Source organism: Lipotes vexillifer, unplaced genomic scaffold, assembly GCF_000442215.2.
Source record: "Lipotes vexillifer unplaced genomic scaffold, Lipotes_vexillifer_v1.1 scaffold104, whole genome shotgun sequence".
In the NCBI taxonomy this organism is placed as follows: domain Eukaryota; kingdom Metazoa; phylum Chordata; class Mammalia; order Artiodactyla; family Lipotidae; genus Lipotes; species Lipotes vexillifer.
In genome coordinates, this window is record NW_006789458.1 from 236,087 (window position 1) to 262,700 (window position 26,614).

The 26,614-nt window shown below is 36.0% G+C and overlaps 1 protein-coding gene across 5 annotated transcripts in view; it reads right to left on the minus strand.

Annotated features, from left to right (window-relative positions):
• RGS7 (regulator of G protein signaling 7) overlaps nucleotides 1-26,614 on the minus strand; it is a 615,580-nt gene that overhangs the window by 165,492 nt on the left and 423,474 nt on the right. For all 5 annotated transcript variants that reach the window (XM_007462619.1, XM_007462616.1, XM_007462617.1 and 2 more), the window contains one exon: nucleotides 21,861-21,911. In XM_007462619.1, coding sequence (XP_007462681.1) covers nucleotides 21,861-21,911 — 51 coding nt within the window. The remainder of the gene's footprint in view (nucleotides 1-21,860; nucleotides 21,912-26,614) is intronic.

Here is a 26,614-nt window from a genome sequence, read left to right on the forward strand (position 1 = left end):
AATAGCCTGCCTGTGGCTAAAACCATGGCATTGACAAGCTGGGAGTAATAGCCTCCATTCTGGCAATCAAAACTTTGATTTATGGACTTTATGAAGATTTTTCAGTACATTCTGGGTTTTCAGTTTTAATTATGTACAGCAACTGCATTATTATATTAATAAAATGACAATAGCACTTTCTCCATTATGAAATATGGTATTTAAATGCAAATGCAAAACATAAATAAATAGATAGAAAAATGGGGGAGAGGAGGAGAAGGAAGTGTGGCTAGGATATAAGTTAAATGAAAGAGTTGATCTCAATAGGCTAGATACGACTGGGCTTTACTTGTTGGTATGGATTACTTTGATTGGAAGATATCATAAACATTTGCAGACTTTTTTACTTTCTGACTTGCTAGAGTATTCCCAAGGGGCAAAGGCCACCAAAAGACAGGCTCCTGATTATATTCCATATAAAGATACCGTGATTTGTATTTTAAAGAACTGGGGTACCAATAGAATATATGCAAAAAGGAATTACTGCTCGCTTTTCAGGAGAAGCTAATAAGTCACTAAAATGAATACATAAAGGAAACTATGGCTCTTGCTCATCTCACATGAAAATAATTAGAACAACATATATTATTCCCTATGCACATATGAATAACTATGAAGCTCTGGCTGCAGTAGCAGGGACACGGGTTGGGAGCAGGTACTCAAAGATATGAGGAATTTATTGGTGTTTTCTTTAAGCATTATTTAAAACAGAAAATGCACATTTGCAAGATGTATGCTTGGATAATATCTATCATTCTGAACAAGGTCAAAGTAATCAATCATGTTAGAGGTGTGTGTGATGGCTCTAATCTATGATTTCTTGCATATTATCATCAGAATTTAAAATTATGCCATAGAAAGAAAGAATATTTTCCTATAATGGTTCATTAGCATTGAAACAATAAATAATAAAGGGGTCACTTTTATCTATTTCATATTGACATGATAATTTGTAGACTGGACAATAAAATATGTATTTTTATAGGTGCAGAGTGATTTAAATGCTTCTTTCCTCTCACTACCCAAGTAAGACTATTGTTTGAAACAAGAGCATACAGAAAAGATCTCTTTTTATTTTGCCTATAATACATATGAGTTGAAATATATAGGAAATAGCTCTAACAAAGGGTATGGCCAGGATGCAATAGGTAAGTACAACACCAAATCCAAGAAAATCAATTTCTTTATTCCAAAAGACACTATATAATGAAACATCTGGTCAGGTGGATCTATGCACCTCTCATGGTTGCCAACCATTTAAGGAAAAGTAGAATCTAGGTCTGAAATAATTGTGCAAAAAGGAGCATACACACAGGGTAGAGATTGGGAGACATGTTTCTATGTATTTAAACAGGCTTTTGTCATAATTTCCTCTCAGTTGATTGTCCAATTGTAAAATAACTATGTCTGCATGACTACTTCTTGATATTTTTGTGGTATTCAAATGAAATGATCTATTTAAAAACTATATGGAAAAAGCATGAAATGCTTTGCAAGTAAACGTTATCAAGGATAACAGAGATACTATATACTTTCTCAATTCTGATACATTCTGATTTCACTGGCAAGCTAACCAGATCCATAGAATACTAAGGCCACTTGTAACAGAGTTTTATTATATTTAACAGAATTTATATCACTTTTTCTAGAGAATTTGTGGCAGGATTTAGAGGCAGATGACAGACTCTGTATAATGGTGAACATAATAGGTTGATTCAATTAATTCAGTGACAAGATATTCAATCCAGTTTGATAATATGTAAGCAAAACATCTGGCTGAATCTCAATTTTGTCTGAATCTCAATTTTCACAGGTTTTTTTTTTTTTTTTTACAACAGGTGATACTTCTAAAGGAAGAAAATTTTGAAACTATTCAAAATTAAGTTTTTATCCTGGATAAATCTATATTTATCCTTAATCTTATTCTTCTGTCTGCATGTTAAACCATTTCTTTCTTTCTTTTTTTCTTTTTTTTTTTTTTTTTTTTGGTGCCTCTCACTGCTGCGGCCTCTTCCGCTGTGGAGCACAGTCTCTGGATGCGCAGGCTCAGCGGCCATGGCTCACGGGCCCAGCCGATCCGCGGCATGTGGGATATTCCCAGACCGGGGCACGAACCCGTGTCCCCTAGCATCGGCAGGCGGACTCTCAACCACTGCGCCCGCACCACCAGGGAAGCCCCCAAACCATTTCTTTTATATTGGGTTTGGTTTAGATGAAGAAAAGTTCATTTGAAATTTCTTCCTCCTCACTTCTCATCTATTTAGGAGATCACAAACTAAATCAGTAGTTACCATAAACCTGATATCATTTCAGTGGATTCCCATTAGTAGAAAAAAATCAAGTGATAATTGGGAACTGATTGATCTTGGCACTTCAGTCAATGACTGGAGGGGATATATGTTCTCTGCCATTATGTTCTCTAGATTTGGTTGAAGCGACAAGACCAACATGTAAAATAAAAAATAAAAGCTAATAAAATTAAGCAACAAATTGAGTGCTTTCAAATGTAAGTATGCTCAGAAAATATTCATTGTAAAGGAAAGCCAATGGGAGCTGAATGATGATGAGAAGGAATAGGTTGTGTTCGAAGGCTAGTATAAAAATTGCATACGTTTTTAAAGAATTCAATTTAGTTAAATGTGCTTGCAAATGTTCAGAGTTTTAAAAGAATCTGGCCTATTTAAAAATAAAATCAGGATTTTGGCACACTTGCATGTTGACTCATTTGAGCTTCACAAAACATTGTAATAAAAGCATCTTACTGAAGAAGAAGAAAAGGAAAAAAAAAAAAAGAGAGAAATTAAGTAACTTGCCCAATGCCCCATAGATAGTAAGTACAGATACAGATTCAAGCTCAAGCATGTCTGCAAAGCCCATTACCCGTCTTCAATTCCAGGATGCCTCTCAAGGAATACTGGGATCTTAAGAAGCATGGACTGACAAAGAGGAGAAAGGTAGAGCAAGCAGGTTGCCACTCAGGGAACATAGAAATATTTAATGTTCTTTGATATCCACGGGTCAGAGTGAGACTCATGTCAAATCCTAGCTACTCATTAGTCTGAAGTACTACTCACCTTGGTCATTATCACTTCAAGAGTTTGGTAAGAGTGACCCTTCCAGGGAGAGGCAGCAAGGATCACAAATGAGCAAACTGAGATCAAGAAGTTATTGATGTCTGTCAATCATTTTGTGAAGGATGCAAACTTCACCAAAGCTTTGTCTTTGATAAATTCACTCAAATCACATCTATAATTAGTATGATATGATATTGGATATAAAGCATATTTACTAAGAAAAAATGAACACGTTCTGGGGGACGAATTTTGCAACTCCAAGTCAAAAGCTAGTAGGACATACCATAGGAGGGCAGACCTGAAAGGCAGAAGAAATACAGATGTGGAAGATTTTTGTAGTAATTGCCCCAATTTGCTTGCACCCTTCTGCATCCATGTTTTTGAATGTACCTTCCTACACTGGCTCTGTTCTTGGCCATGGCACTTTCTTGGCAAATGAAGCAATAGAAAATGTGACACTAGCAGAAGCTTTTGTTATATTTGGAACCCAGAAAACACCATGGTAAAAAGCCAGTGCTAGCAGGTTGAAGGATGAGAGAATGAGATGCACCTGGCTGACAGCCTACCAAGTACCAAATATGCCAAAAATCCTAGACCATCCATCCACCAGCTAGCTACAGTCCATCAGAAGGTCCAGCTTTGGCAGTTTCTTATAAAGTTAAGTACACATCTCTGCATGACCCAGCAATTCCACAGAATCATGAGCTAAATAAAATAGCCGTTCTAAGTCACTAAATTTTGGGGTGGTTTGATACACAGCAAAAGCTAATTGATATGATAGAACACTATTTCAAACAATGGGGAAAAGAACAAGCACAAGGTTAATAACTTTACCCAAGAGCAGAGACCACCTGTTTCTTTTCCTAGATAGAGACCTAGTGACTCAGATGGATCATACTGCAAGGACTGTATGGTTTGTCCAGGCAGAGAGGACCTCAGACAACTCAAAGAACCCCGTACTTCAGAATAGTAGGAGAACAGCAGAATTATTCTCATGCAGCTGGCAGTAAAACAGAAATATGCCACAGGGCCTTAGGAAGCACAACACACTTTCCCAGTTTGAAGCAGGATCACTTCTTGTGATCCCGAACTAAGCCTGGTAAAGCAAATGTTGTCAAAGAAAGGAAGAGACCTTGTCAATGGGAATAAGAAACAACATGCAAGCAACTGAGTGAATCACCAACTGAAGACATTGGTAGTGTACAAAATGCTTTCCAATGGATGCCAGTGAGAAAAGATGTTCACCAAGGGCTAAATTCTTCCTCTTACACTTCTACCCTATCACTTTCTCTTTCTATGAAATCAAAGTACCATTTCATTTTGTCTATCAGCTAAGCTCTAACTCTAAGGCTAATGTAATTTATTCTGTGCTTTGCATTTGCATATACATTCTATGTTCTAAGAAACAGAGTTGAAAAGTATTAATAAAATCATTAACTTCCAGCACCATGGCAACATAAACAAAGTTTATAACTATCAACTCAGCAGCAAAAAACTACACAAATAGAAACCTGCATCAGCATTAAAAATTAGGGAAGGGTGGCAAAACATACACCCCCAAAGTCTAAGAATATAATATATACTGGACCAGATTGCAACACTTCCTAAGAAAGCACCACAGCACTGAGAAGACTTTGGAAGATCACTAATAAAACCCCAAAATCTGCATGGGAAGGGCAGAACACAGAAGAGAACAGAGCACACTATTTTGGATCCTGTTCATTCAAGTAGATCAACAGCACTCAAAAGCAGCCAAAGTGGGGCTATAACAACTGTAAAAATTTTGGACTGCTTTTCTCTACCACAGTGGAGAAAAAATACCACAGAAATCTGGAAAGGCCACAGCTTGCAGGCAGCTGGGCAATTGACAAAGCAGAATATAGGGAGAGAAAGTAACCCAGTGAAATGGGTTCATCACACTCAGAGACAGTTATAATATCATGATGAAGTCCTGATATAATGGTTTCCACAGTTCCAGCTCCTTCACCACATGACTCAAGTCTATCAAAAGAAAGCTAACCTATTAAGGCAAATTAATATTACCAGCACTGAAGCTCTAGCTGAAAAAAAGGGAAACTATGGCACTGAGTTTTCTAAGGACAATCCATCCACCCTATCAATAACTAAATGTCAGTCCTATGTAGAATATTTTATGTTTGAGGAGAATAAATGGGAAAACAATTCAAAAAACAAACCCACAAACATTTCTAAGACATAAAATGACAAGAAGTAAAATTATGACAGTATTTTCTATGTGCAATTATAATGTAAAAAGTGAATGGCACTGATGTAATATAAGAAGAGATAAAAGATAACTAATAAGACAGCACACTGTGATTAGTAGGGAACTTGCAAAAAGGCAGGTAAAAATAAATAAAGAACTGGAGAAAATAAGAAAAATAATAAAAATTTAAAGTACCATAATATATTTATTTTCTATTAGCAGCAATAAAGAGCTGAATTGCCAGTGAAGAAAATTAAAAGAAATTGTGTAATGTACAAAATAAGTTAACCTAGATGGAGAAGAAAGGTGAAAAGCTAGGAAAATAATGAAAAAAATTGCAGTATAGAATGGAGTGAAATATACCAGTAAATGTTTCAAAAGAATAAACCAGAACAAATAAACAGGAAAATAATTAGATATAACAACAACAATGAATATAAAACTAACTATAATTGTTAACATGTTCTGAGCAACTAGATGCAGTATTAACTGCTTAATTTATTTATATATATATTTCAATTCTCAGAAAAGCACAAAATAGTAGTCACATTTTAAAAATGAAAAATATGAAGTTTAATAACAGAAAGGAAAAAACAATTTTCTTCATCTTAAGAAAACCTAAATCAACTTAAATGATTCAGCACATAATATAAATACACCAAAAAAAAAAAAACAGAGAAAAGTATAAACAACTAGGAACTGTGTACCTATATTTTGAATTTTGAAGAGAGGGAGGACATTACGGTAAGAATACTGGCAGGGGAAAAACAGCATATTGAATGCATAACAGCAATGAATTAATATCTACCATGTTTTAAAAATGAAAGTTTATCTCATGTACTCTATATCTAGCCATGTTCTCAGCATACACACAGGCAAAAAAAGTTACTGACATATATGCAAGGGCTCAGGTACTCAACCGCAACCACATATAATCTGGAAAAACTGCTGGAAGAAGTATTCTAGTTTTAAAATAAATTACAAATACAAAAATATTTAAAAAAGTAAAAGTTAGTAATGTAGTGATATATACAATTAGCATATATAAATTAATAATTTTCATATGTACAAACAATAATCAGTTAGTAAATATAATGGAAGGGAGAACCCACATATAATAGCTAGACAAAATAAAATAACTAGGAATATGCCTAATAAGAAGCATTCATAGAAATATGGGTTCAAGATGGCAGTATTGAAGACCCTGAACTCACATCCTCCCATGGACACAACAAAGCTACAACTACATATGAAATAATTCTTTTGGAAAAGGACCTGAAAACTGAATGAACAGAACCTCCTCAACAAAGGGAAAAGAAGAGCTTCAAGGCAGGAAGAAAAGGCAGAGATACTGGCTTGTCAAGGAAAAACCCACACCTCAGCCACAGCAATCCACAATTAGGAGGGATCACAAAGGTTTGGAATTTCTCCCTGAGGAGAAAGGGATCCAAGTTACACATCAGGCACTCTAACCCTTTGATCCTGAACAGAAGAGACAAGCCCCCCAAATGCTTAGCTTTGAAAACCAATGGGGAATATGCCCAGGAAAACTACATAACTGCAGGGGGCATAAAACCTGTTCTTAAACATCTTAGGTACAGACTCACTCAACCCAAAACCAGCACAAAAAGAACAGAACAAAAAGTACACAGGGAGACTGGCCAAGACAGAGGACTAGAAAGACCCTGAGCTCACTCCTCTCATGAGCACAACAAAATCACAACTATCTGCAGAACAGCCATCAATGAAGAACACTGGAACCTACCAGAAAAGATCTTCTACAACTAAAACATAAAAAAGGAACCACAATGATATAGGTAGGAGGGGTGGACTCACAATGTAATTAAATCCCATATCCCCCAGGGAGGGGGGAGACCCACAAGCTGTAGAATAATTATATTGCTGAGGCTCTCCCACAGGAGTGAGAGTATTAAACTTCACGTGAGACTCCCCAGCCTGGGGTTCCAGAACCAAGAAGAAGAGACCACACAGTATTTGGCTCTGAAGGCCAGCAGGGCTTAATTACAGAGCCCCACATGACTAGGGGAAATAGAGTCTTCACTCTTAAAAGGGAGCACACAAAATCCTACCCACACTGGGACCAAGGGCAAAAGAAGTAATTTGGTAGGAGCCTGGGCCAGACTTACCTTCTGGACTCGGAGAGTCTCTTGGAGAGGTGGGCAATCTTGGGAACAAAGACACTAGTGGCAGGCATATTGAGAAACATCCAAATATGTGAACACTGCTGGATCATTAGCACCAAGACCTGGCCCCACCCAAACCCTGTAGGCTCCAAAGCTGGGATGCCTCAGGCCAAACAACTAACCTGGTATGGACCCATCAGCAGACAGGCTGCCTAAAGACTTCCAGAGCCCAGAGTCACCTCTAGACATGTGCCTAGACACAGCCCTGCCCACCAGAAGGCCAAGACCCACCTCCACACAACAGTGAGTAGGTGCTGGCCCTGCCCTCCAGGAGGCTTGCACTAGCCTCTAGACCAGCCTCACTCACTAGGGGGCAGATGCCAGAACCAGGAAAACCATGATCCCACAGTCTGTGGAATAAGACCGCCAACAGCAAGCCAGACCCTACATTGTGGCAAGCTGGGCCCTGGCCCTGCCCACTAGTAGGCCAACACAATTTTCAGGACACCTTGCACCACATACATAACTGTATCAGGAACTAGCCTTCCCTCAACAACAATCTAAAACGAGCTCTGGGATCCATGGACCATGCATCCAGGCTCCAAGAAACAACTCTGCCTGCCAGTAGTCCTGCACTAACCCCAGGATCTGGCTTCACATGCCAGTGTGTGGGCAACAGCCCCTGCACAACCTAGATTCCACCCACCAGTGAGCCCTGGGGTGCCTTAGGGTTCTGCAACCAGCCACCTCATGACAAGGCACCATTAAACACCAGCCAGCAACATCCACACAAGGTAGGACCTTCCAACCAACTGGACTAGGGGCCAGTAATGCCTACCAGACCACCCATATAAGTCAGCCCACCACAACAGAAGAACCCATGCAGCTCTCTTTGGGGGAAGCCCTAGAGCATACAGCTGGGGTGACAAGAGGGAAGTGCACTGCTGGGACACATAGGACGTCTCCTAGAGAAGGCCACTTCTCCAAGGCTGAGAAACAGAAATAACCCAAAACATAAATATACAAATAGGGACTTAGACAAAATGAGGCAGCAGAGGAATATGTTCCAGACAAAGGAACAAGATAAAACCCCAGAAGAACTAAGTGAAGTGAAGACAGGCAATCTACCTGAGAAAGACTTGAGAGTCATGATTGTAAGATGAGCAAAAAACTAGGGAGGAAAATGGATGCACAGAGCAAGGAGTCAGAATTTTTAACAAAGAGTTATAAAATTTAAAGAACAGCCAAACAGAGATGAAGAATACAATAATTGAAATGAAAAATATGTTAGAAGGAATCAGTAGTAGACTAAATGATATAAAAGCACAGATCAGTAACCTGGAAGACACAGTAGTTGAAATCACTGCCATTGAACAGAAAAAAAAGAATTAACAATGAAAACAAACAAGGACAGTTTAAGAGACCTCTGGGACAATATCAAGCACACTTATATTCACATTATAGGGGTCTCAGAGGGAGAAGAGAGAAAGGGCACTAGAAAACATTTGAAGAGATAATAGCTGAAAACCTCCCCAACATGGGAAAGGAAACAGTCACCGAAGTACAGGAAGTGCATAGAGTCCCATACAGAATTCATCCAAAAAGGAACACACAAAGACACATTGTGATCAAAATGACAAAAATTAAAGATAAAGAGAGAATATTAAAGGTAACAAGAGAAAAGTAACAAATAACATAATAGGGAACTCACATAAAGCTATGTGCTGATTTTTCAACAGAAACTCTGCAGGCCAGGAGGGAGTGGTATGATATATTTAATGTGGTGAAAGGAAAAAACCTATAACCAAGAATACTCTACCAAGCAAGGCTCTCATTCAGATTTGAGGGAGAAATCAAAGCATTACAAACAAGCAGAAGCTAAAAGAATTCAGCACCACCAAACTGGCATTACAAAAAATGTTAAAGGAACTTCTCTAGGTGAAAAAGAAAAGGCCACAACTAGAAACAATAAAATTACAAAATGAAAGAGCTCTCTGACAAAGGCAAACATACAGGAAAAGTAACAAATCATCCACAAACAAAACTAGTAGGGAAGTTAACAGATGAAAGTAGTAAAATCATCTGTAACCACAATAAGCAGTTAAGGGATACAGAAAAGAATTAGAGGTAAAATATGATATCAAAAACAGAAATCATGAGGGGAAGAGAGTACAAATGTAGGCTTTTAAAAATGCATTTGAAATTAAGAGATCAGCAACTTAAAACAATAATTCATATATATAATAGAATATATGTATACACACACACACACACACACACACACACACATATATGGAGAGAGAGAGAGAGAGAGAGAGGGAGAGAGAGGGAGAGAGAGGCTGCTGTACAAAAACCTCACAGTAACTGCAAACTAAAAAATCTATAACAGATATATACACAAAAAAGAAAAATGAATCCAAACATAACACTAAGATAGTCATCACATCACAAGAGAAGAACAAAAAGGGGGAGGGAATACCAATAATTACCATAAATGTAAATGAAATAAATGTTCCAAACAAAAGACATAGAGTGGTTGAATGAATAAAAAATGACCCATATATATGCTGCCTGCAAGAGACTTACTTCAGAACTAAAGATACATACAGACTGAAAGTCAGGAGATATGGAAAAAGGTATTCCACACAAATGGAAATGAAAAGAAAGCCATAGTAGCAATACTTATTTTGAATAAAATAGACTTTAAAATAAAGACTGTTACAAGAGACAAAGAAGGATACTATATAATGATCAAGTGATCAATGCAAGAAGGAGATATAAAAATTGTAAATATATATTCACCCAACATGGGAGCATCTCAATATATAAGGCAAAAATTAACAGACATAAAAGGATAAATCAACGGTAAGGCTTATTGTTTTAGGGGACTTTAACACCCCACTTACAACAATGGACTGGAAATCCAGGTGGAAAATCAATAAGGAAATATAGGCTGTAAATGATACATTAGACCAAATGAACTTAATTGATGTATAGAGAGATTTCCACCCAAAAGCAGAGAATACACATTGTTTTCAAGTTCACATGGAACATTCTCCAGAGGAGATTAAATGCTAGGCCACAAAACAAGCTTTGGAAAATCTAAGAAAATTGAAATTATATCAATCATATTTTCTGACCAAAATGCTATGAGACTAAAAATCAACCACAAGGAAAAAAAGGCAGAAAACACAAACGTGTGGAGGCTAAACAATGTGCTACCAACCAATGAAGGAATCACTGGAGAAATCAAAGAGGAAATCAAAAAATACCTAGAGACAAATGGAAATGAAACACGATGATCCAAAACCTATGGGACAGAGCAAAGGCAGTTCTAAGAGGGAATTTTAGATCAATACAGTCTTACATCAGGTAACAAGAAAAATCTCAAACAACTTAACTTACACCTAAAGCAAGTGGAGAAAGGAGAACAAACAAAACCCAAAGTTAGTAGAAGGAAAGAAATAAAGATCAGAGCAGAAATAAATGAAATAGAGATGAAGAAAACAATAGAAAAAAATCAATGAAGCTAAAAGCTGGTTCTTTCACAAGATAAACAAAATTGATAATCCTCTAGTCAGACTCAACAAGAAAAAATAGAAGAGGGTGCAAATCAATAAAATCAGAAATGAAAAAGAAGTTACAAGTGACACCACAGAAATACAAAGGATCATGAGACTACTACGAACAACTATATGCCAATAAAATGGACAACATAGAAGAAATGGACAAATTCTTAAAAAGGAACAATCTCTCAAGACTGAACCAGGAAGAAATAGAAAATATTAACTGATGAATTACCAGTACTAAAATTGAATCAGTAATTTAAAAATTGTCAACAAACAAAAGTCCAGGACCAGATGGCTTCACAGGTAAATTCTACAAAACATTTAAAGAAGAGTTAACACCTATCCTTATGAAAGTATTCCAAAAAATTGCAGAGAAGAGAACACTTCTTAACTCATTCTATGAAGCCACAATAACCCTGATAGCAAAACCAGACAAAGATATTGCAAAAAAAGGAAAATTACCAGCTAATATCACTGACGAACATAGATGCAAAACTCCTCAACAAAATACTAGCAAACTCAATCCAACAATACATTAAAATGGTCATACAACATGATCAAGTGGGATTTATACCAAAGATGTAAGGATTTTTCAATATCTTCAAATCAGTCAATGAGATACATCACATTAACAAATTGAAAAATAAAAACCATATGATCATCTCTATAGCTGCAGGAAAAGCTTCTGACAAAATTCAACAGCATCTATGATAAAAACTCTCCAGAAAGTGGGCATAGAAGGAATGCACCTCAGCATAATAAAGGCCACGTATGACAACCCACACCTAACATCATACTCAATGGTGAAAATCTGAAAGCATTTCTTCTAAGGTCAGGTACAAGACAAGGATGCCTGCTTCCACCACTTTTACTCAACATAATTTTGGAAGTCCTAGCCACAGCAAGCAGACAAGAAAAAGAAATAAAAGGAATCCAAATTTGAAAGGAAGAAGTTAAATTGTCACTGTTTGCAGATGACATGATACTATACATTGAAAAGCCTAAAGATGTCACCAAAACTACTAGAGCTCATCAATGAATTCAATAAATTTGCAGGATACAAAATCAATATACAGAAATCTCTTCCATTTCTATACACCAACAATGAAATATGTGAAAGAGAAATTAGGGAAACAATCCCATTTATCATCACATCCAAAAGAATAAAATAAATGGGAATAAACCTACCTAAGGAGGAAAAAGACTTGTACTCTGAAAACTAGAAGATGCTGATGAAAGAAACTGAAGACAACACCAACAGGTGGAATGATATATGGTGGTATTCTTGGAGTGGGAGAATCGATATTGTTAAAATGACCATACTACCCAAGGCAATCTACAAATTCAAGGCAATCCCTATCAAGTTACCAATGGGATTTTTCACAGAACTAGAAAAATAATTTTAAAATTTGTATGGAAACACAAAAGACCTCAGATAGCCAAAAATCTTGAGAAAGCAGATGGAAATAGAGGAATCACGTTCCCTGACTTCAGAATCTACTATAAAGCTACAGTATTCAAGAGTATGGTACTGACACAAAAACAGACACACAGATCAATGGAACAGGATAGAAAGCCCAGAAATAAACCCACGCAGCTATGGTCAATTAATCTATGAAAAAGGAGGCAAGAACAAACAATGGAGGGCTTCCCTGGTGGCACAGTGGTTGGGAGTCCACCTGCCGATGCGGGGGACGTGGGTTCGTGCCCCGGTCCGGGAAGATCCCACGTGCCACAGAGCAGCTGGGCCCGTGATCCATGGCCGCTGAGCCTGCGCATCTGGAGCCTGTGCTCCATGGCGGGAAAGGCCAGAACAGTGAGAGACCCGCGTACCACAAACAAAACAAAACAAAAAAGAACAAACAATGGAAAAAAGTCTCTTGAATAAGTGGTGCTGGGAAAACTGGGAAGCTAGATGTAAAAGAATGAAATTAGAACATTATCTAGCACCATATACAAAAATAAACTAAAAATGGATTAAAGACCTAAATGTAAGTTTGGATACTATAAAATTCCTGGAGGAAAACACAGAACACTCTTTGACATAAAGCAGCAATATTTTTTTTGATCCATCTCCTCAAGTAATGGAAATAAAAGCAAAAATAAACAAACGGAATCTAACTAAACTTAAAAGCTTTTGCACAGCAAAGAAACCATACACAAAATGAAAAGACAACCTATGGAATGGGAGAAAATATCTGTAAATGATGCAACTGGCAAGGGATTAATTTCCAAAATATACAAATAGCTCATATAGCTCAATATTAAAAAATAGAACAATCCGATCAAAAAATGGGCAGAAGACCTAAATAGACATTTCTCCAAAGAAGACATACAGATGGCCAGCAGGCACATGTAAAGATGCTCAACATCTCTAGTTATTAGAGAAATGCAAATCAAAACTACAATGATGGGCTTCCCTGGTGGCGCAGTGGTTGAGTCCGCCTGCCAATGTGGACAAAAACAAACAAACAAACAAACAAAAATACCAAAAACTACAATGATGATCAAACTACAATGATCAAAACTACCTCACACCAGTCACAATGGCCAACATCAAAAGTCTACAAACAAATGCTAGAGGGGGGCTGGAGATTAGGGAATCCTCCTACACTCTTTGGGGGAAGGTAAACTGGTGCATCCACTATGGAGAACACTATGGAGGTTCCTTAAAATAACTAAAAATAGAGTTACCATATGATCCAGCAATCTGACTCCTGGGGATATATACGGAAAAGATGAAAACTCTAATTTGAAAATACACAAGCACTCTAACGTTCATAGAAGTACTATTTACAACAGCCAAGACATGGAGCAACCTAAGTGTCCATTGACAGATAAATAAATGGATAAAGAAGAGGTGGTATTTATACAATGGAATATTAGTCATAAAAATGAATAAAATAATGTCATTTGCAGTAACATGGATGGAACTAGAGATTATCCCAATAAGTCAGACAGAGAAAGACAAATATCATAGGATATCACTTATACATGGAATCTAAAAGAATGATAGAAATGAAATTATTTACAAAACAGAAAAAGACTCACAGACATAGAAAATAAACTTATGGTTACCAAAGGGGAAAGGCAGGGGGAGGAAGGGATAAATTAGGTGTTTGGGACTAACAGATGCACACTACTATATATAAAATTGATAAAAAACAAGGACCTACTGTATAGCACAGGGAACTATATTTGATATCTTGTAATAATGTATAATGAAAATGAATCTGCAGAAGAATATATGTATATATATATAACTGAATCACTTTGCTGTATACCTGAAACTAACTCAACACTGTAAATCAACTATATTTCAATTTTTAAAAAAGTACATGGATCATAGGTATAGGATACCCACTTACTAACCTTGAAGCATCTGCCAGAGAGACAAGAACCAGGTGGAATATCCCCTGGAAATGAATCACTGATTTGAGCCATTTATGTGATCGCAGGTTACCTTGCTAATACTGCCACTAGAGGGTGCCAGTTTGGAATTGTCCATCTGTTAGCACCAATGGGCATGCCTCACTAAGAGCTCTGCTGGATTAGCAATAGCCCCATCTACCAGTGCCCTTTGGCAGCTGCTCCCAGCAGCTAACCTGGGATCCAGACTCATCCACCAGTGCCACACAGCAGCCAGGATTCCACCACAACAGTAGGGTGCATGCAGCACACATAGGGGAGACCCCTTGAACTCCTGGATCTAGTGACCAGGCAGAATTGTGCTTCTGAGTCCCAGGAGACATCACCTAAATAAGGCCACTCCTTCAAAACTGGGAGAGATAGCTGATATACTTATTACATAGAAACAAACAAGGAGAACTAGGCAAAATAAGGAGATAGAGGAGTATGTCCCAATTGAAAGAGCAAGATAAAACTTCAGAAAAAGAATTAAATGAAATGGAGATAAGCAATCTACCTGATAAAGACCTGAAAATAATGGTCATAAAGATGCTCACTGAACCTGGGAGCAGAATGAATAAACACAGTGAGAAGTTCAACAAAGAGACAGAAAATATTAAAAAGTACCAAATAGAAGTTATGACATAACTAAAAATACACTAGATGGGTTCAACAGCAGACTGCACGATGTAGAAGAACGATTTGGTGAGCTGCAAGACAAAACAATGGAACTAACACAGACAAGAGTAGAAAAATGAAAACATAATTTTAAAAAGTGAAGAAATCTTAATAGAACTTTGGAACGACATCAAATGAAATATATGCATTATAGGGGTCCTAGAATGAGAAGAGAGAAAGAGCCAGAAAAATTATTTGAAGAAACAGTAGCTGAAAACTTCCCTAATCTGGGAAAAGAAATATATATCCAGGTCCAGGAAGCCCAGAGAGTTCCAAATAAGATGAACTCAAAGAGACACAAATCAAGACACATCATAATTAAAATTGTAAAGTTTAAGGATAAAAGGAGTATCCTAAAAGCAGCAAGAGAATAACAACTTGTTAAATATGAAAAGAAACCACATAAGGCTATCACATATTTTTCAGCAGAAACTACAGGCCAGAAGGGGGTGGATGACATATTCAGAGTGCTTAAGGGAAAATACTTCCAACCAAGAACATCATGCAGAATTGAAAAAGAGGTCAAGATTTTCCCAGACAGACAAAAGCAAAAGGAGTTCATCATCACTAAACCATCCCTACAAGAAATATTATAAAGACTTATTTAAGGTGAAAAGAAAAGGCACTAATTAATAATAAAAAACATATGAAAGTAAAAATTTCACCAGTAAAGATAAATATATACTACAGGAAGTGGATCAAGCATTTATAAAGCAAGCATAGTGGTTAAAAGACAAGTAAAAATAACTAAAATTATAATAATTAATTAAAGGATGCATAAAATAAATAATGTAAAATGTGTTATCATGAGTAAAACGTTTGTCCAGGGTAGGGGTGTGGAGGAGTAAAAAGATAAAGGTTTGGAATGTGTTCACATTTAAGTTGCTACCAACTTAAAACAGTCTACCATTTAAACAGGCTGTCATATGTGAACCTCATAATAACCATAAGAAAAAAACTTGTAGTAAATACACAAAAGAAAATGAGAAAAAGAATCTCAACATAATACTAAAGAAAATCAACAAAACACAAGGGAAGAGATAAAGAGGAAAAGAGAAGAACTGAGAGTAACTATAAGAACAGCCAGTAAACAATAAACAAAATGGCAAAATACATGATTATCACTACTTACTTTACATGTAAATGGACTAAATTCAATAATCAAAAGACACAGACTAGCTGAATGGATTAAAATGCAAGACCCATCTATATGTTGCCTACAAGAGACTCACTTCAGAAGAAAGGACACACGTGGACTTACAGTGAAGGGATGGAAAAAGATATTCCATGCATATGGAAATGAAAAGAAAGCAAGAGTAGCTATACTATACTCATATCAGACAAAATAGGCTTTAAACAAAAACTATAATAAAAGACAAAGAAGAACATTACATAATGATAAAGAGGTCAATTCAGCAAGAAGATATAACCTTTATAAACGTATATGAACCCAACAGAGGAGCACCAAGATATATAAAGCAAATATTAATGGACTTAAGTTGAAAAATTGAAAGCAATACAACAATAGTAGGGGACTTTAACACCCTACTTAAATCAATGCATAGATCATCTAGACAAAATAAGAAAACAGTGGATGTAAATGACACATTTACATCATATACTTAAGAGATATATACATTCTGATACATATGTTTCATCTCAAAGCAACAGAATACATATTCTTTTCAAGTGCATATGGAACAATATTCAGGATAGATCACATGTTAGATTGCAAAGCAAGTCTCAAGTAATGCAAGAAGATTGAAATTATGTCAAGTATTTTCTTTTACCATAATTGTATGAAACTAGAAAACAATCACAAGGAAATAAAGAGAAAATACACAAAAAATGGAGATTAAATAAAATTTATAATTAAATCTAATTAAATCAAATTGATACCAAAGTATCAATGGATAATCAAAGAAATCAAAAGAAGAAAAAAGTACCTAAAGATAAATGAGAACATAAATATGACACAGCAAAGTCTATGGGATGCAGAAAATCAGTTCAAAGAGAGAATTTCATAGCAATACACTCCTACCTCATAACAATAATATCTCAAATAAACAATCTGACTTTACACCTAAAGGAACTATAAAAAGAACAAAGGTAAAATTAGTAGAATACATGAAATAATAAAGATCAGAGTGGAAATAAATGAAGTAGAGATTTGAAAAACATAGAAAACACCAATGAAACAAGGAGCTGTTTTTTTGAAAAGATAAAATCAACAAAGTAGCTAGACTAACCAAGAAAAAAAGAGAGAGGACTCAAACAAGTAAAATCAGAGATTAAAAAGGAGAATTTAAAACTGATACCACAGAAAACTAAAGAATCATAAGGACTGCTACAAACAAGTATATGCGAACAAATTGGACAGTCTAGAAGAAATGGATACATTTTTAGAAATATACAATCTTCTAAGACTGAATCACAAAGAAATAGAAAATCTTAATAGACTGATTATTAGTAGGGAAATTAAAACAGTAATTAAAAAATCTCCCAACAAACAAAAGCCCATGACCAGTAGATTTTACTGGTGAATTCTAAAAAACATTCAAAAATTTAATATTGATCCTTCTTAAATTCTTCCAAAAAACTGAAGAGAAAGGAAACCTTCCAAACACATTTCATAAAGCTGGCATTACCCTGATACCAAAATCAGACAAGGGCATAACAAGAAAGAAAGTTACAATCCAAAATCCTTGGTGAACATAGAAAATCATATGATCATCCTGATAGTTGCAGAAAAGCATTTGACAAAATTCAACATCAGTTTATGCAAAAATGCTCAAGTAAGGGGGTATTGAGGGAATGTATCTCAACATAATAAAGGTCATATATGACAAACCCACAATTAACATCATACTGAACAGAGAAAAGCTGAAAACTTTTCCTCTAAGATCAGAAACAAGACAAGGATCTCTACTCTTGCCACCTTTATTCAACATTGTATTGAAGTCCTAGCCACAGCAGTTAGGCAAGAAAAATAAATAAAAGGCATCCAAATTGGATAGGAAGAAGTAAAACTCACTGTTTTCAGTTTACATGATACTATATATAGAAAATCCTAAGACTACACCAAAAAACCATTAGAATAAATGAATTCTGTAAAGTTTCAGGATAAAGAATTAATATACAGAAATCTGTTGTGTTTCTATACACTACTAACAAACTATCAGAAATATAAATGAAGAAAACAATCCCATTTGCAATTGCATCAAAAAGATTAAAATACGTAGGAATAAATTTAACCAAGGAAGTGAAATACCTGTACACTGAGAACTATAAGACACTGAGGAAAGAAACTGAAGACACAAATAAACGGAAATATATTCCATGCTCATGAATTGGAAGAATTAATATTGTTAAAATGCCCCTAATAGCCAAAGCAATCTACAGATTCAATGAAATCCCTATCTAAATTACAAAGACATATTTTGTAGAACTAGAACAAATAATTCTAAAATTTGTATGGAACCACAAAGGAATCCAAATAGCAAAAACAAGCTTGAGAACAATGAACAAAACCTGAGGTATTGAGCATCCTGATTTCAAACTATACTACAAAGCTATATTAATCAAAACAGTATGGTATTGACACAAAAACAGACACACAGATCAATGGGACAGAATTGACAGTCCATAAATAAATCCACAAATATATGGTCAATTAAGTTACTACCAAGGAGCCAAAAACATAAAAGAAAGAAATGACATTATCTTGGTGTCATGAAATGTCATAAATGGTGTTGGAGAAACTAGACAGCCACATGTGAAAGAGCAAAACTAGATCACTATCTTATACCATATATAAAAACTAATTCAAAATGGATTAAAGACTTGAGTGTAAGACCAGAAATCATAAAATTCCTGGAAGAAAACATAGGTGGTGAACTCACTGACATAGATCTCAGTGATGTTTTGGTGGATCTGACCCCAAAGGCAAGGGGCACAAAAGCAAAAATAAACAAATGGGACTAGATCAAACTAAAAATCTTTTGCGCAGTGAAGGAAACCATCATCAAAATGAAAAGGCAACCTACTGAATGGGAGAAGATATTTGCAAATCATATATCTGGTAAGTGTTAATATTCAAAATATATAAAGAATTCAATAACAAAAAATATGATTAAAAATGGGCAGATGATCTGAATAGTCATTTTTCCAAGAAGACATACAAATGTGCACAAGAGGTACTTGAAAAAGATGCTCAACATTACCAATCATCAGGGAAATGTAAATCAAAAACACAATGAGATATCACCTCACACCTGTCAGAATGGCTGTTAGCAAAAAGATTCAAACGTTGGCAAGGTTGTGGAGAAAAGGAAACCATTGTGCACTGTTGGTGTTAACTGATGCAGACACTATGAAAAACATTATGGAAATTCCTCAAAAAATTAAAAATACAACTACCATATGATTCAGCAATTCCCCTTGTGGGAATTTATCAAAAGGAAACAAAAACACTAACTCAAAAAGATATTTGCACCCTAGTGTTCATTGCAGCATCATTTACAATAGCCAGGATATGGAAGCAACCTAACTGTCCATCGTTGAATGAATGTAAAAGGAAAATTTGGTATGTACATGTAAATATATACTGGTGTTAGATTATGCAACCCCCTTCCCTCAGAAGTCCCTGAAGATCATGCAACCCTCTCCCCATCTCTAAATGGATCACCAGAACCTGCTCCCATACCAAAGCATTAGTCTTTTCTTCCAACTTGCCACAAAACTCTCTTTCAACAAATTATTGATCTAGAACTTCAAATGATCCCTAGAGTTCTTCAAACAACCACTTGACCACCAAATAAGCACAACATAGAAGCCTGGCATGGGTTTCTCTTTCATTTTTAAATATCTTCAGATAATTTATGAAGTTAAAATTAGACCTAGCTTTATAATAACTACTTATTTCTTCATGAGCAGTTCTAAATGGTGTGATTAATCATGCAACCACCAAAGTAGATGTCAGCTACATTCTTGATTGTATTTAACTAGAATCATCTCCCAGATTGATTCATTTTCTGTGTGCAAAATCTGTTATATCTTCAGAACAATCATCAGTGCTTCTTAAAATCCAGCACAGAATTTTTCACTCCATACCAACCAACCAAAAACTAATATTTCAGCCTGTCATAAATATGACTGAAAAACATGAATGTTCTTTCCCAGATATAATTGATTTTATCTTTTTATATACCTTCTAATGAAGCTTTACAACTTCCTTAAACTGTTGAACAAGCAAATAAAATCACTTTTTCATATACATTATAGCTAAAATGATATTTCTTGTATAAATTATAAACAATGAGTGTTTCTTACTAGCATATTATACCTGTATATTTTCCCTGCTTCTCAGACTATTACTGAAGTACACTTTCAGTCTTAATTTGCAAAAGAACTACTCTTTTGTATCTACTTCGCCTTTTGAGAAATGATATTCTTTGCAAATCAGTAGTTCCCTAGTTTTCTGTGACTGTACCAGTGTTTTCTTAGCACTGGAGTCTTTTGTCTAGTGCTACAGTTTATAAAGTCAGGAATGGCACTGAGCTGAGGCTGAAAGGTAAAACTGTCAAGACCGTGGCTTCCTTTCTCAATAATTATCTCCTTTTTTCACCTAGTAATAATTTGATGCTGGCAGTAGCTGCTTCATCTTTACTTACTTGTTTTATTCCTGTTTAACTTGATAGAATAAGTATTTTAAAAGATCATATACCAACTGATCAGGGGATGTACACAGACATTTTGTACAGAATTAGAAGAGTATTTTCTGGTGGCACGGCCTTATAAAGTTAGCTCAAAATGAGTAAAAATAAAAACTTTGCATCTCCATATACTATTATTTCTAAACTATTCTAAGGTGGTAATCACCAGAAGCAGGAGTAAAAGCCGTATCAATTTATTTTTTTAATTGAAGGAATAGTGTCTGTGTAGTTAGTGTATTGCCATCTTTATTATGTCATTCTGTCACTGTAATCCCAATTTTTATGTTATTTTCTTTTGTTTTTTTCAGCATCTTCTCTAAACAAAATAATCTCATTTTTATTTCAGTGACGTGAAATATTTGCCACACGTGAAGGCTCTTACATGATATTTCTTTAAAGTCATTAAATTCTTCACAATTCAGAATATGTTCTAGGCAATGAAGAAGTGTGCTGGTAGAAACTGTTCTCAAATTGTGGACATTGGTTTTGTGTTGCAGAATACACAAAATGTCCACCACAATAAATGAGTCCATGGCTGCAATAAGGGTATTAAAAACATAATGTAGGCATGATAAAAAATTGGAATTACAAATAACATTATTTTCAAACCTCATGCAAAAATGGAGTTAAGGCAAAATTATAAATCAATGAGATTTAGTTCTATGTGTTTTCAGAAGAGAAATTTCATTATTTCATAATCACTTGCTATAAATTATATGTATAATTATTTATGGACATGTATACTGCTCATCCATTCTGACAGTCGCTAATCACCTGAATCAAATGTTATAAAATAGGACATTATATATTGAAAAAATTTTAAAGTAAACTAAATAAAATTTAGTTAAATATACATTGACTACCATAAAATCTGTATAAATGGGAAAAACATAGTTAAAATGTAATTATAATTTTTCAGGTTTGCTTGCTTGTTATGTTAGCCCTGAGAAAACATATTTCTTAAAACCACAAAGAAAATACTTTTATCGATGGGAAAATTATTTATTTACCTGGATCTTCTATGGTTAAGTTCTTTATTAACCATTGAACAATGTCTGACCCTAAAAAAAGAGAAAAAGAAAAACATATATATATATATATATATATGAACATCTATTTATATATGTTAACCTTAAGAACTCAACATTTAGCACTCATAAGAGTAGGAATATTTCTAATTATTATAATAACAGGTTAAAGATCAGCCACATATGAAGTATTGAAAACAGAGCGTGAATACATTGTTCTTCTCCAGTGAGCCAAGGTGCAAACTAGTCAATTATTAAATATGAAATGTTTAAACATAAAGATTTAATATACTAGTAGTTGATAAAGTGATTCATTGATTTATTCATTTAATGAATGTTTATTGAGTGCCCACTATGTTTCAAGCACAATTCTTAGCATGGCATAACCAATACTTTATAAGATGTTACCTGTCTCATTTCTGGTTTTCCCCATCCAGTCCCTGTATCTACTCTCAAGCCAACCCAAATCGGTTGTCAGTTTTTGGCAACAAATTTGTGTTGTTATAGTATTGTGTCTTTATAATACTATTTTCTTTGACTGAAAGGTCTTTCCACTATTTTTAAGACATTCAAGATTCATTTACACAACAGAACTTCCCTTGACCATCACCTTTGGCAATGTGTGTGGAGAGCTGTAGGCTGGTCAAAAGGAAAGCAGAGCAGCCAACACTTCGAGTGGGTTGTGATCCAAGATTGAAAGGATAAGGCCCTGAGCTAGTTCAGTGTACAAGTGAATTAGAACAAAATTAGACTTGTTCTAGGACCTTGTGACTAGGTCTGGGGTTGGCAAGTGGGAAAATTAAGAGGACTCAAAGTTTACAGTCCAGGAGCATTAGGAATGAACGGAATGGTGAAAATATGAGCAGAAATGGGAAATTCAGGAAGAGGAGCTGATTTACCTGAGATGTTCATTTCTGTTTAATTTGGCTTTCCCCATAATTCATTTCTACACTCCAAAAAATATGTAATGTAAATAGTTACATATACTTAGTAAGCTGTATCAGGGCTGCATGAATGAAATTTTGTGTGAACTGAAATTCCATTTCTACCTCTCTTGGAGACTCGGTACAGTTGTAGCCTACCCGCCTGAGACCTGGTAAATGAGTGATATTAACAATGGCCAAATAATTCTAGTTGCTTTAAGCAGAATAGTTCAAAATTAATTTCAAAATAAACTTGATCATCTAGCTTGACAATAATGTCCTAAAACTTATGAAAACAGTTACACCCAACATCGATTTCAATATGCATGCATTTAAAAAATGTTAACTTCAAGTATTGAATCTAACTTGTATTCTTTCATAACTGTTCCTTGACAACTGCCATTGATTTAAATGCATTTGAGAGGATGGATTCAACTAGATCCTAAAGGAAGCTCTGAGGAAAGGAAGGAGGGGAAACCATTCATAAGAACACAGATGTTGGAGAATGTTGTGCTTAACTTATTACTTACAGCCTAAGTTATCTTGAGGCATGGTCTTCCCTTTTATAAAAGGGGAGACTCAGTTTTTCAAATGTGTATGTAGTGTTACTTGACCAACGTAGAATTCCAGGTACCTAAATCTTATTAGCTATCTCCAGGCGCCCTGCTCGTTTTTCACGTTTGAGCATCTATTTGGGGAAAATATATGAGCAGCCACTGGAAAATTTCCACTCTTTTGAAGAGAGCCAAATATTTGTTCCAGGACTGTAATTTTTTCTTAATGTGAAAAGTGATTTTAAAATACCTTCAGAAAAGTGTTGTTTGTAAAAAATTTTCTTCTCTCTCCCTCTCTCTTTCTCCCTCTCTCTTTCTCCCTCTCCCCCCACCCTTTCCCAAACAGAAAGAAATACAAAGAAGTCTAATTTGAAATTACATTTAATTCAGGAAACAAGAAACTTATTTTCCTGGCCTAGTTTTGGGTTTTTCTGTCACAGTCGTGGTCTCAGTTCACTGTAAAAGAGCCAATGTGATTGCTTGTCAGTATCATTATAGTGGTTTTATTGTTGTGTGATCACCCAATACATGTATGGTTTTAACACATTATGAATTATTATTTTATTGTCAAATGTACATCCAGTTCACCATACTCATCTATTATGCATCTATGACAGCAAGACTTTAAATCCCAGTTGAGAGAGGCAGAGACAGAGAAAGGGAGAAAAAAAATTCCAGTATCTCATGGAACCAAAAGATTGAAAGAGAAATGTTATCATACTCATGCTGAGAACTGATTCAAATGGCTTTATAGCCAGGAGGGGTGTAGGAAGGAATTGCCCCTTTCTCCCACTTTCTCAGCTTTATCTTTAATAAATAAGTGGGCAGATCTGCTAAAATTTTTGTGTACAAATGTATATATCCAGAACACTTTAGAGTTCCATTTATCTTTTTTTTAAAACATCTTTATTGGGGTATAATTGCTTTACAATGGTGGTTAGTTTCTGCTTTATAACAAAGTGAATCAGTTATACATATACATATATCCCTATATCTCTTCCCTCTTGTGTCTCCCTCTCACCCTCCCTATCCCACCCCTCTAGGTGGTCACAAAGCACCGAGCTGATCTCCCTGTGCTATGTGGCTGCTTCCCATTAGCTAACTATTTTATGTTTGGTAGTGTATATATGTTCATGCCACTCTCTCACTTTGTCCCAGCTTACCCTTCCCCCTCTCCATATCCTCAAGTCCATTCTCTAGTACGTCTGCATCTTTATTCCCATCTTGCCCCTAGGTTCTTCATGACCATTTTTTTTTCTTAGATTCCATATATATGTGTTAGCATATGGTATTTGTTTTTCTCTTTCTGCTTACTTCACTCTGTATGACAGACTCTAGGTCCATCCACCTCACTACAAATAACTCAATTTCATTTCTTTTTATGGCTGAGTAATATTCCATTGTATATATGTGCCACATCTTCTTTATCCATTCATCTGTTGATGGACACTTAGGTTGCTTCCATGTCCTGGCTATTGTAAATAGAGCTGCAATGAACATTGTGGAAATGACTCTTTTTGAATTACGGTTTTCTCAGGATATATGCCCAGTAGTGGGATTGCTGGGTCGTGTGGTAGTTCTATTTTTAGTTTTTTAAGGAACTTCCGTACTGTTCTCCATAGTGGCTGTATCAATTTACATTCCCACCAACAGTGCAAGAGGGTTCCCTTTCCTCCACACCCTCTCCAGCATTTATTGTTTGTAGATTTTTTGATGATGGCCATTCTGACTGGTGTGAGATGATATCTCATTGCAGTTTTGATTTACATTTCTCTAATGATTATGATGTTGAGCATTCTTTCATGTGTTTGTTGGCAATCTGTACATCTTCTTTGGAGAAATGTATACTTAGGTCTTCTGCCCACTTTTGGATTGGGTTGTTTGTTTTTCTGATATCGAGCTGCATGAGCTGCTTGTAAATTTTGGAGGTTAATCCTTTGTCAGTTGCTTCATTTGCAAATATTTTCTCCCATTCTGAGGGTTGTCTTTTCATCTTGTTTATGGTTTCCTTTGCTGTGCAAAAGCTTTTAAGTTTCATTAGGTCCCATTTGTTTTTATTTCCATTTCTCTAGGAGGTGGGTCAAAAAGGATCTTGCTATGATTTATATCATGGAGTTTTCTGCCTATGTTTTCCTCTAAGAATTTAATCGTGTCTGGCTTTACATTTAGGTCTTTAATCCATTTTGAGTTTATTTTTGTGTATGGTGTTATGTTGTGTTCTAATTTCATTTATCTTTATACTGAGGACATCAGAGTAACAAGCAGGATGTTTTGTTTGGCTTTGTTTATTTCTTTTAAAAAAATGTGAAACTAGTTAAGAGATGCAACAGTATCTTATACCCTAAGACAGGGATCCCCAACCCCCGGCCACAGACCGATACCAGTCCACCGCCTGTTAGGAACTGGGCCACACAGCAGGAGGTGAGCAGCTGGCGAGCAAAGCTTCATCTTTATTTACAGCTGCTTCCAATCGCTCACGTTACTACCTGAGCTCCGCCTCCTGTCAGATCAGCAGTGGCCTTAGATTCTCATAGGAGCGCGAACCCTACTGTGAACTGCACATGCCAGGGACCTAGGTTGTGCACTCCTTATGAGAATCTAATGCCTGACGATCTGAGGTAGAGCTGAAGCGGTGGTGCTAGAGCTGGGGAGCAGCTGCAAATACAGATTATCATTAGCAGAGAGGTTTGACTGCACAGAGATCATAATAAATCAGTTGCTTGCAGACTCATGTCAAAACCCTATCTGTGGGACTTCCCTAGTGGTGCAGTGGTTAAGAATCTGCCTGCCAAGGCAGGGGACATGTGTTTGAACCCTGGTCTGGGAAGATCCCACATGCCACGGAGCAACTAAGCCCATGCACCACAACTACTGAGCCTGTGCTCTAGAGAGTCCATGAGCCACAACTACTGAAGTCTGCATGCCTAGAGCCCGTGCTCCACAAGAGAAGCCTCCACAATGAGAAGCCCGTGCACCACAATGAAGAGTAGCCCCCGCTCACTGCAGCTAGAGAAAGCCTGCACACAGCAACGAAGACCCAACATAGCCAAAAAAAAAAACCAAACAAAACCCTATCAGTGAGTGGCAAGTGACAATTAAGCTGCATCTGGTGGCAGGCTTTATAGTGGCAAGTGAGTTGATGTACTTCAATTGTACAGCTGCATCTGGTGGCAGGGTATAAGTCAGAATCTGACACTTACTTTAGTCTGCGCGTGGCCCTCCCATTATTTTATTTATCACTTCTCTCTGCCTCTCTTTC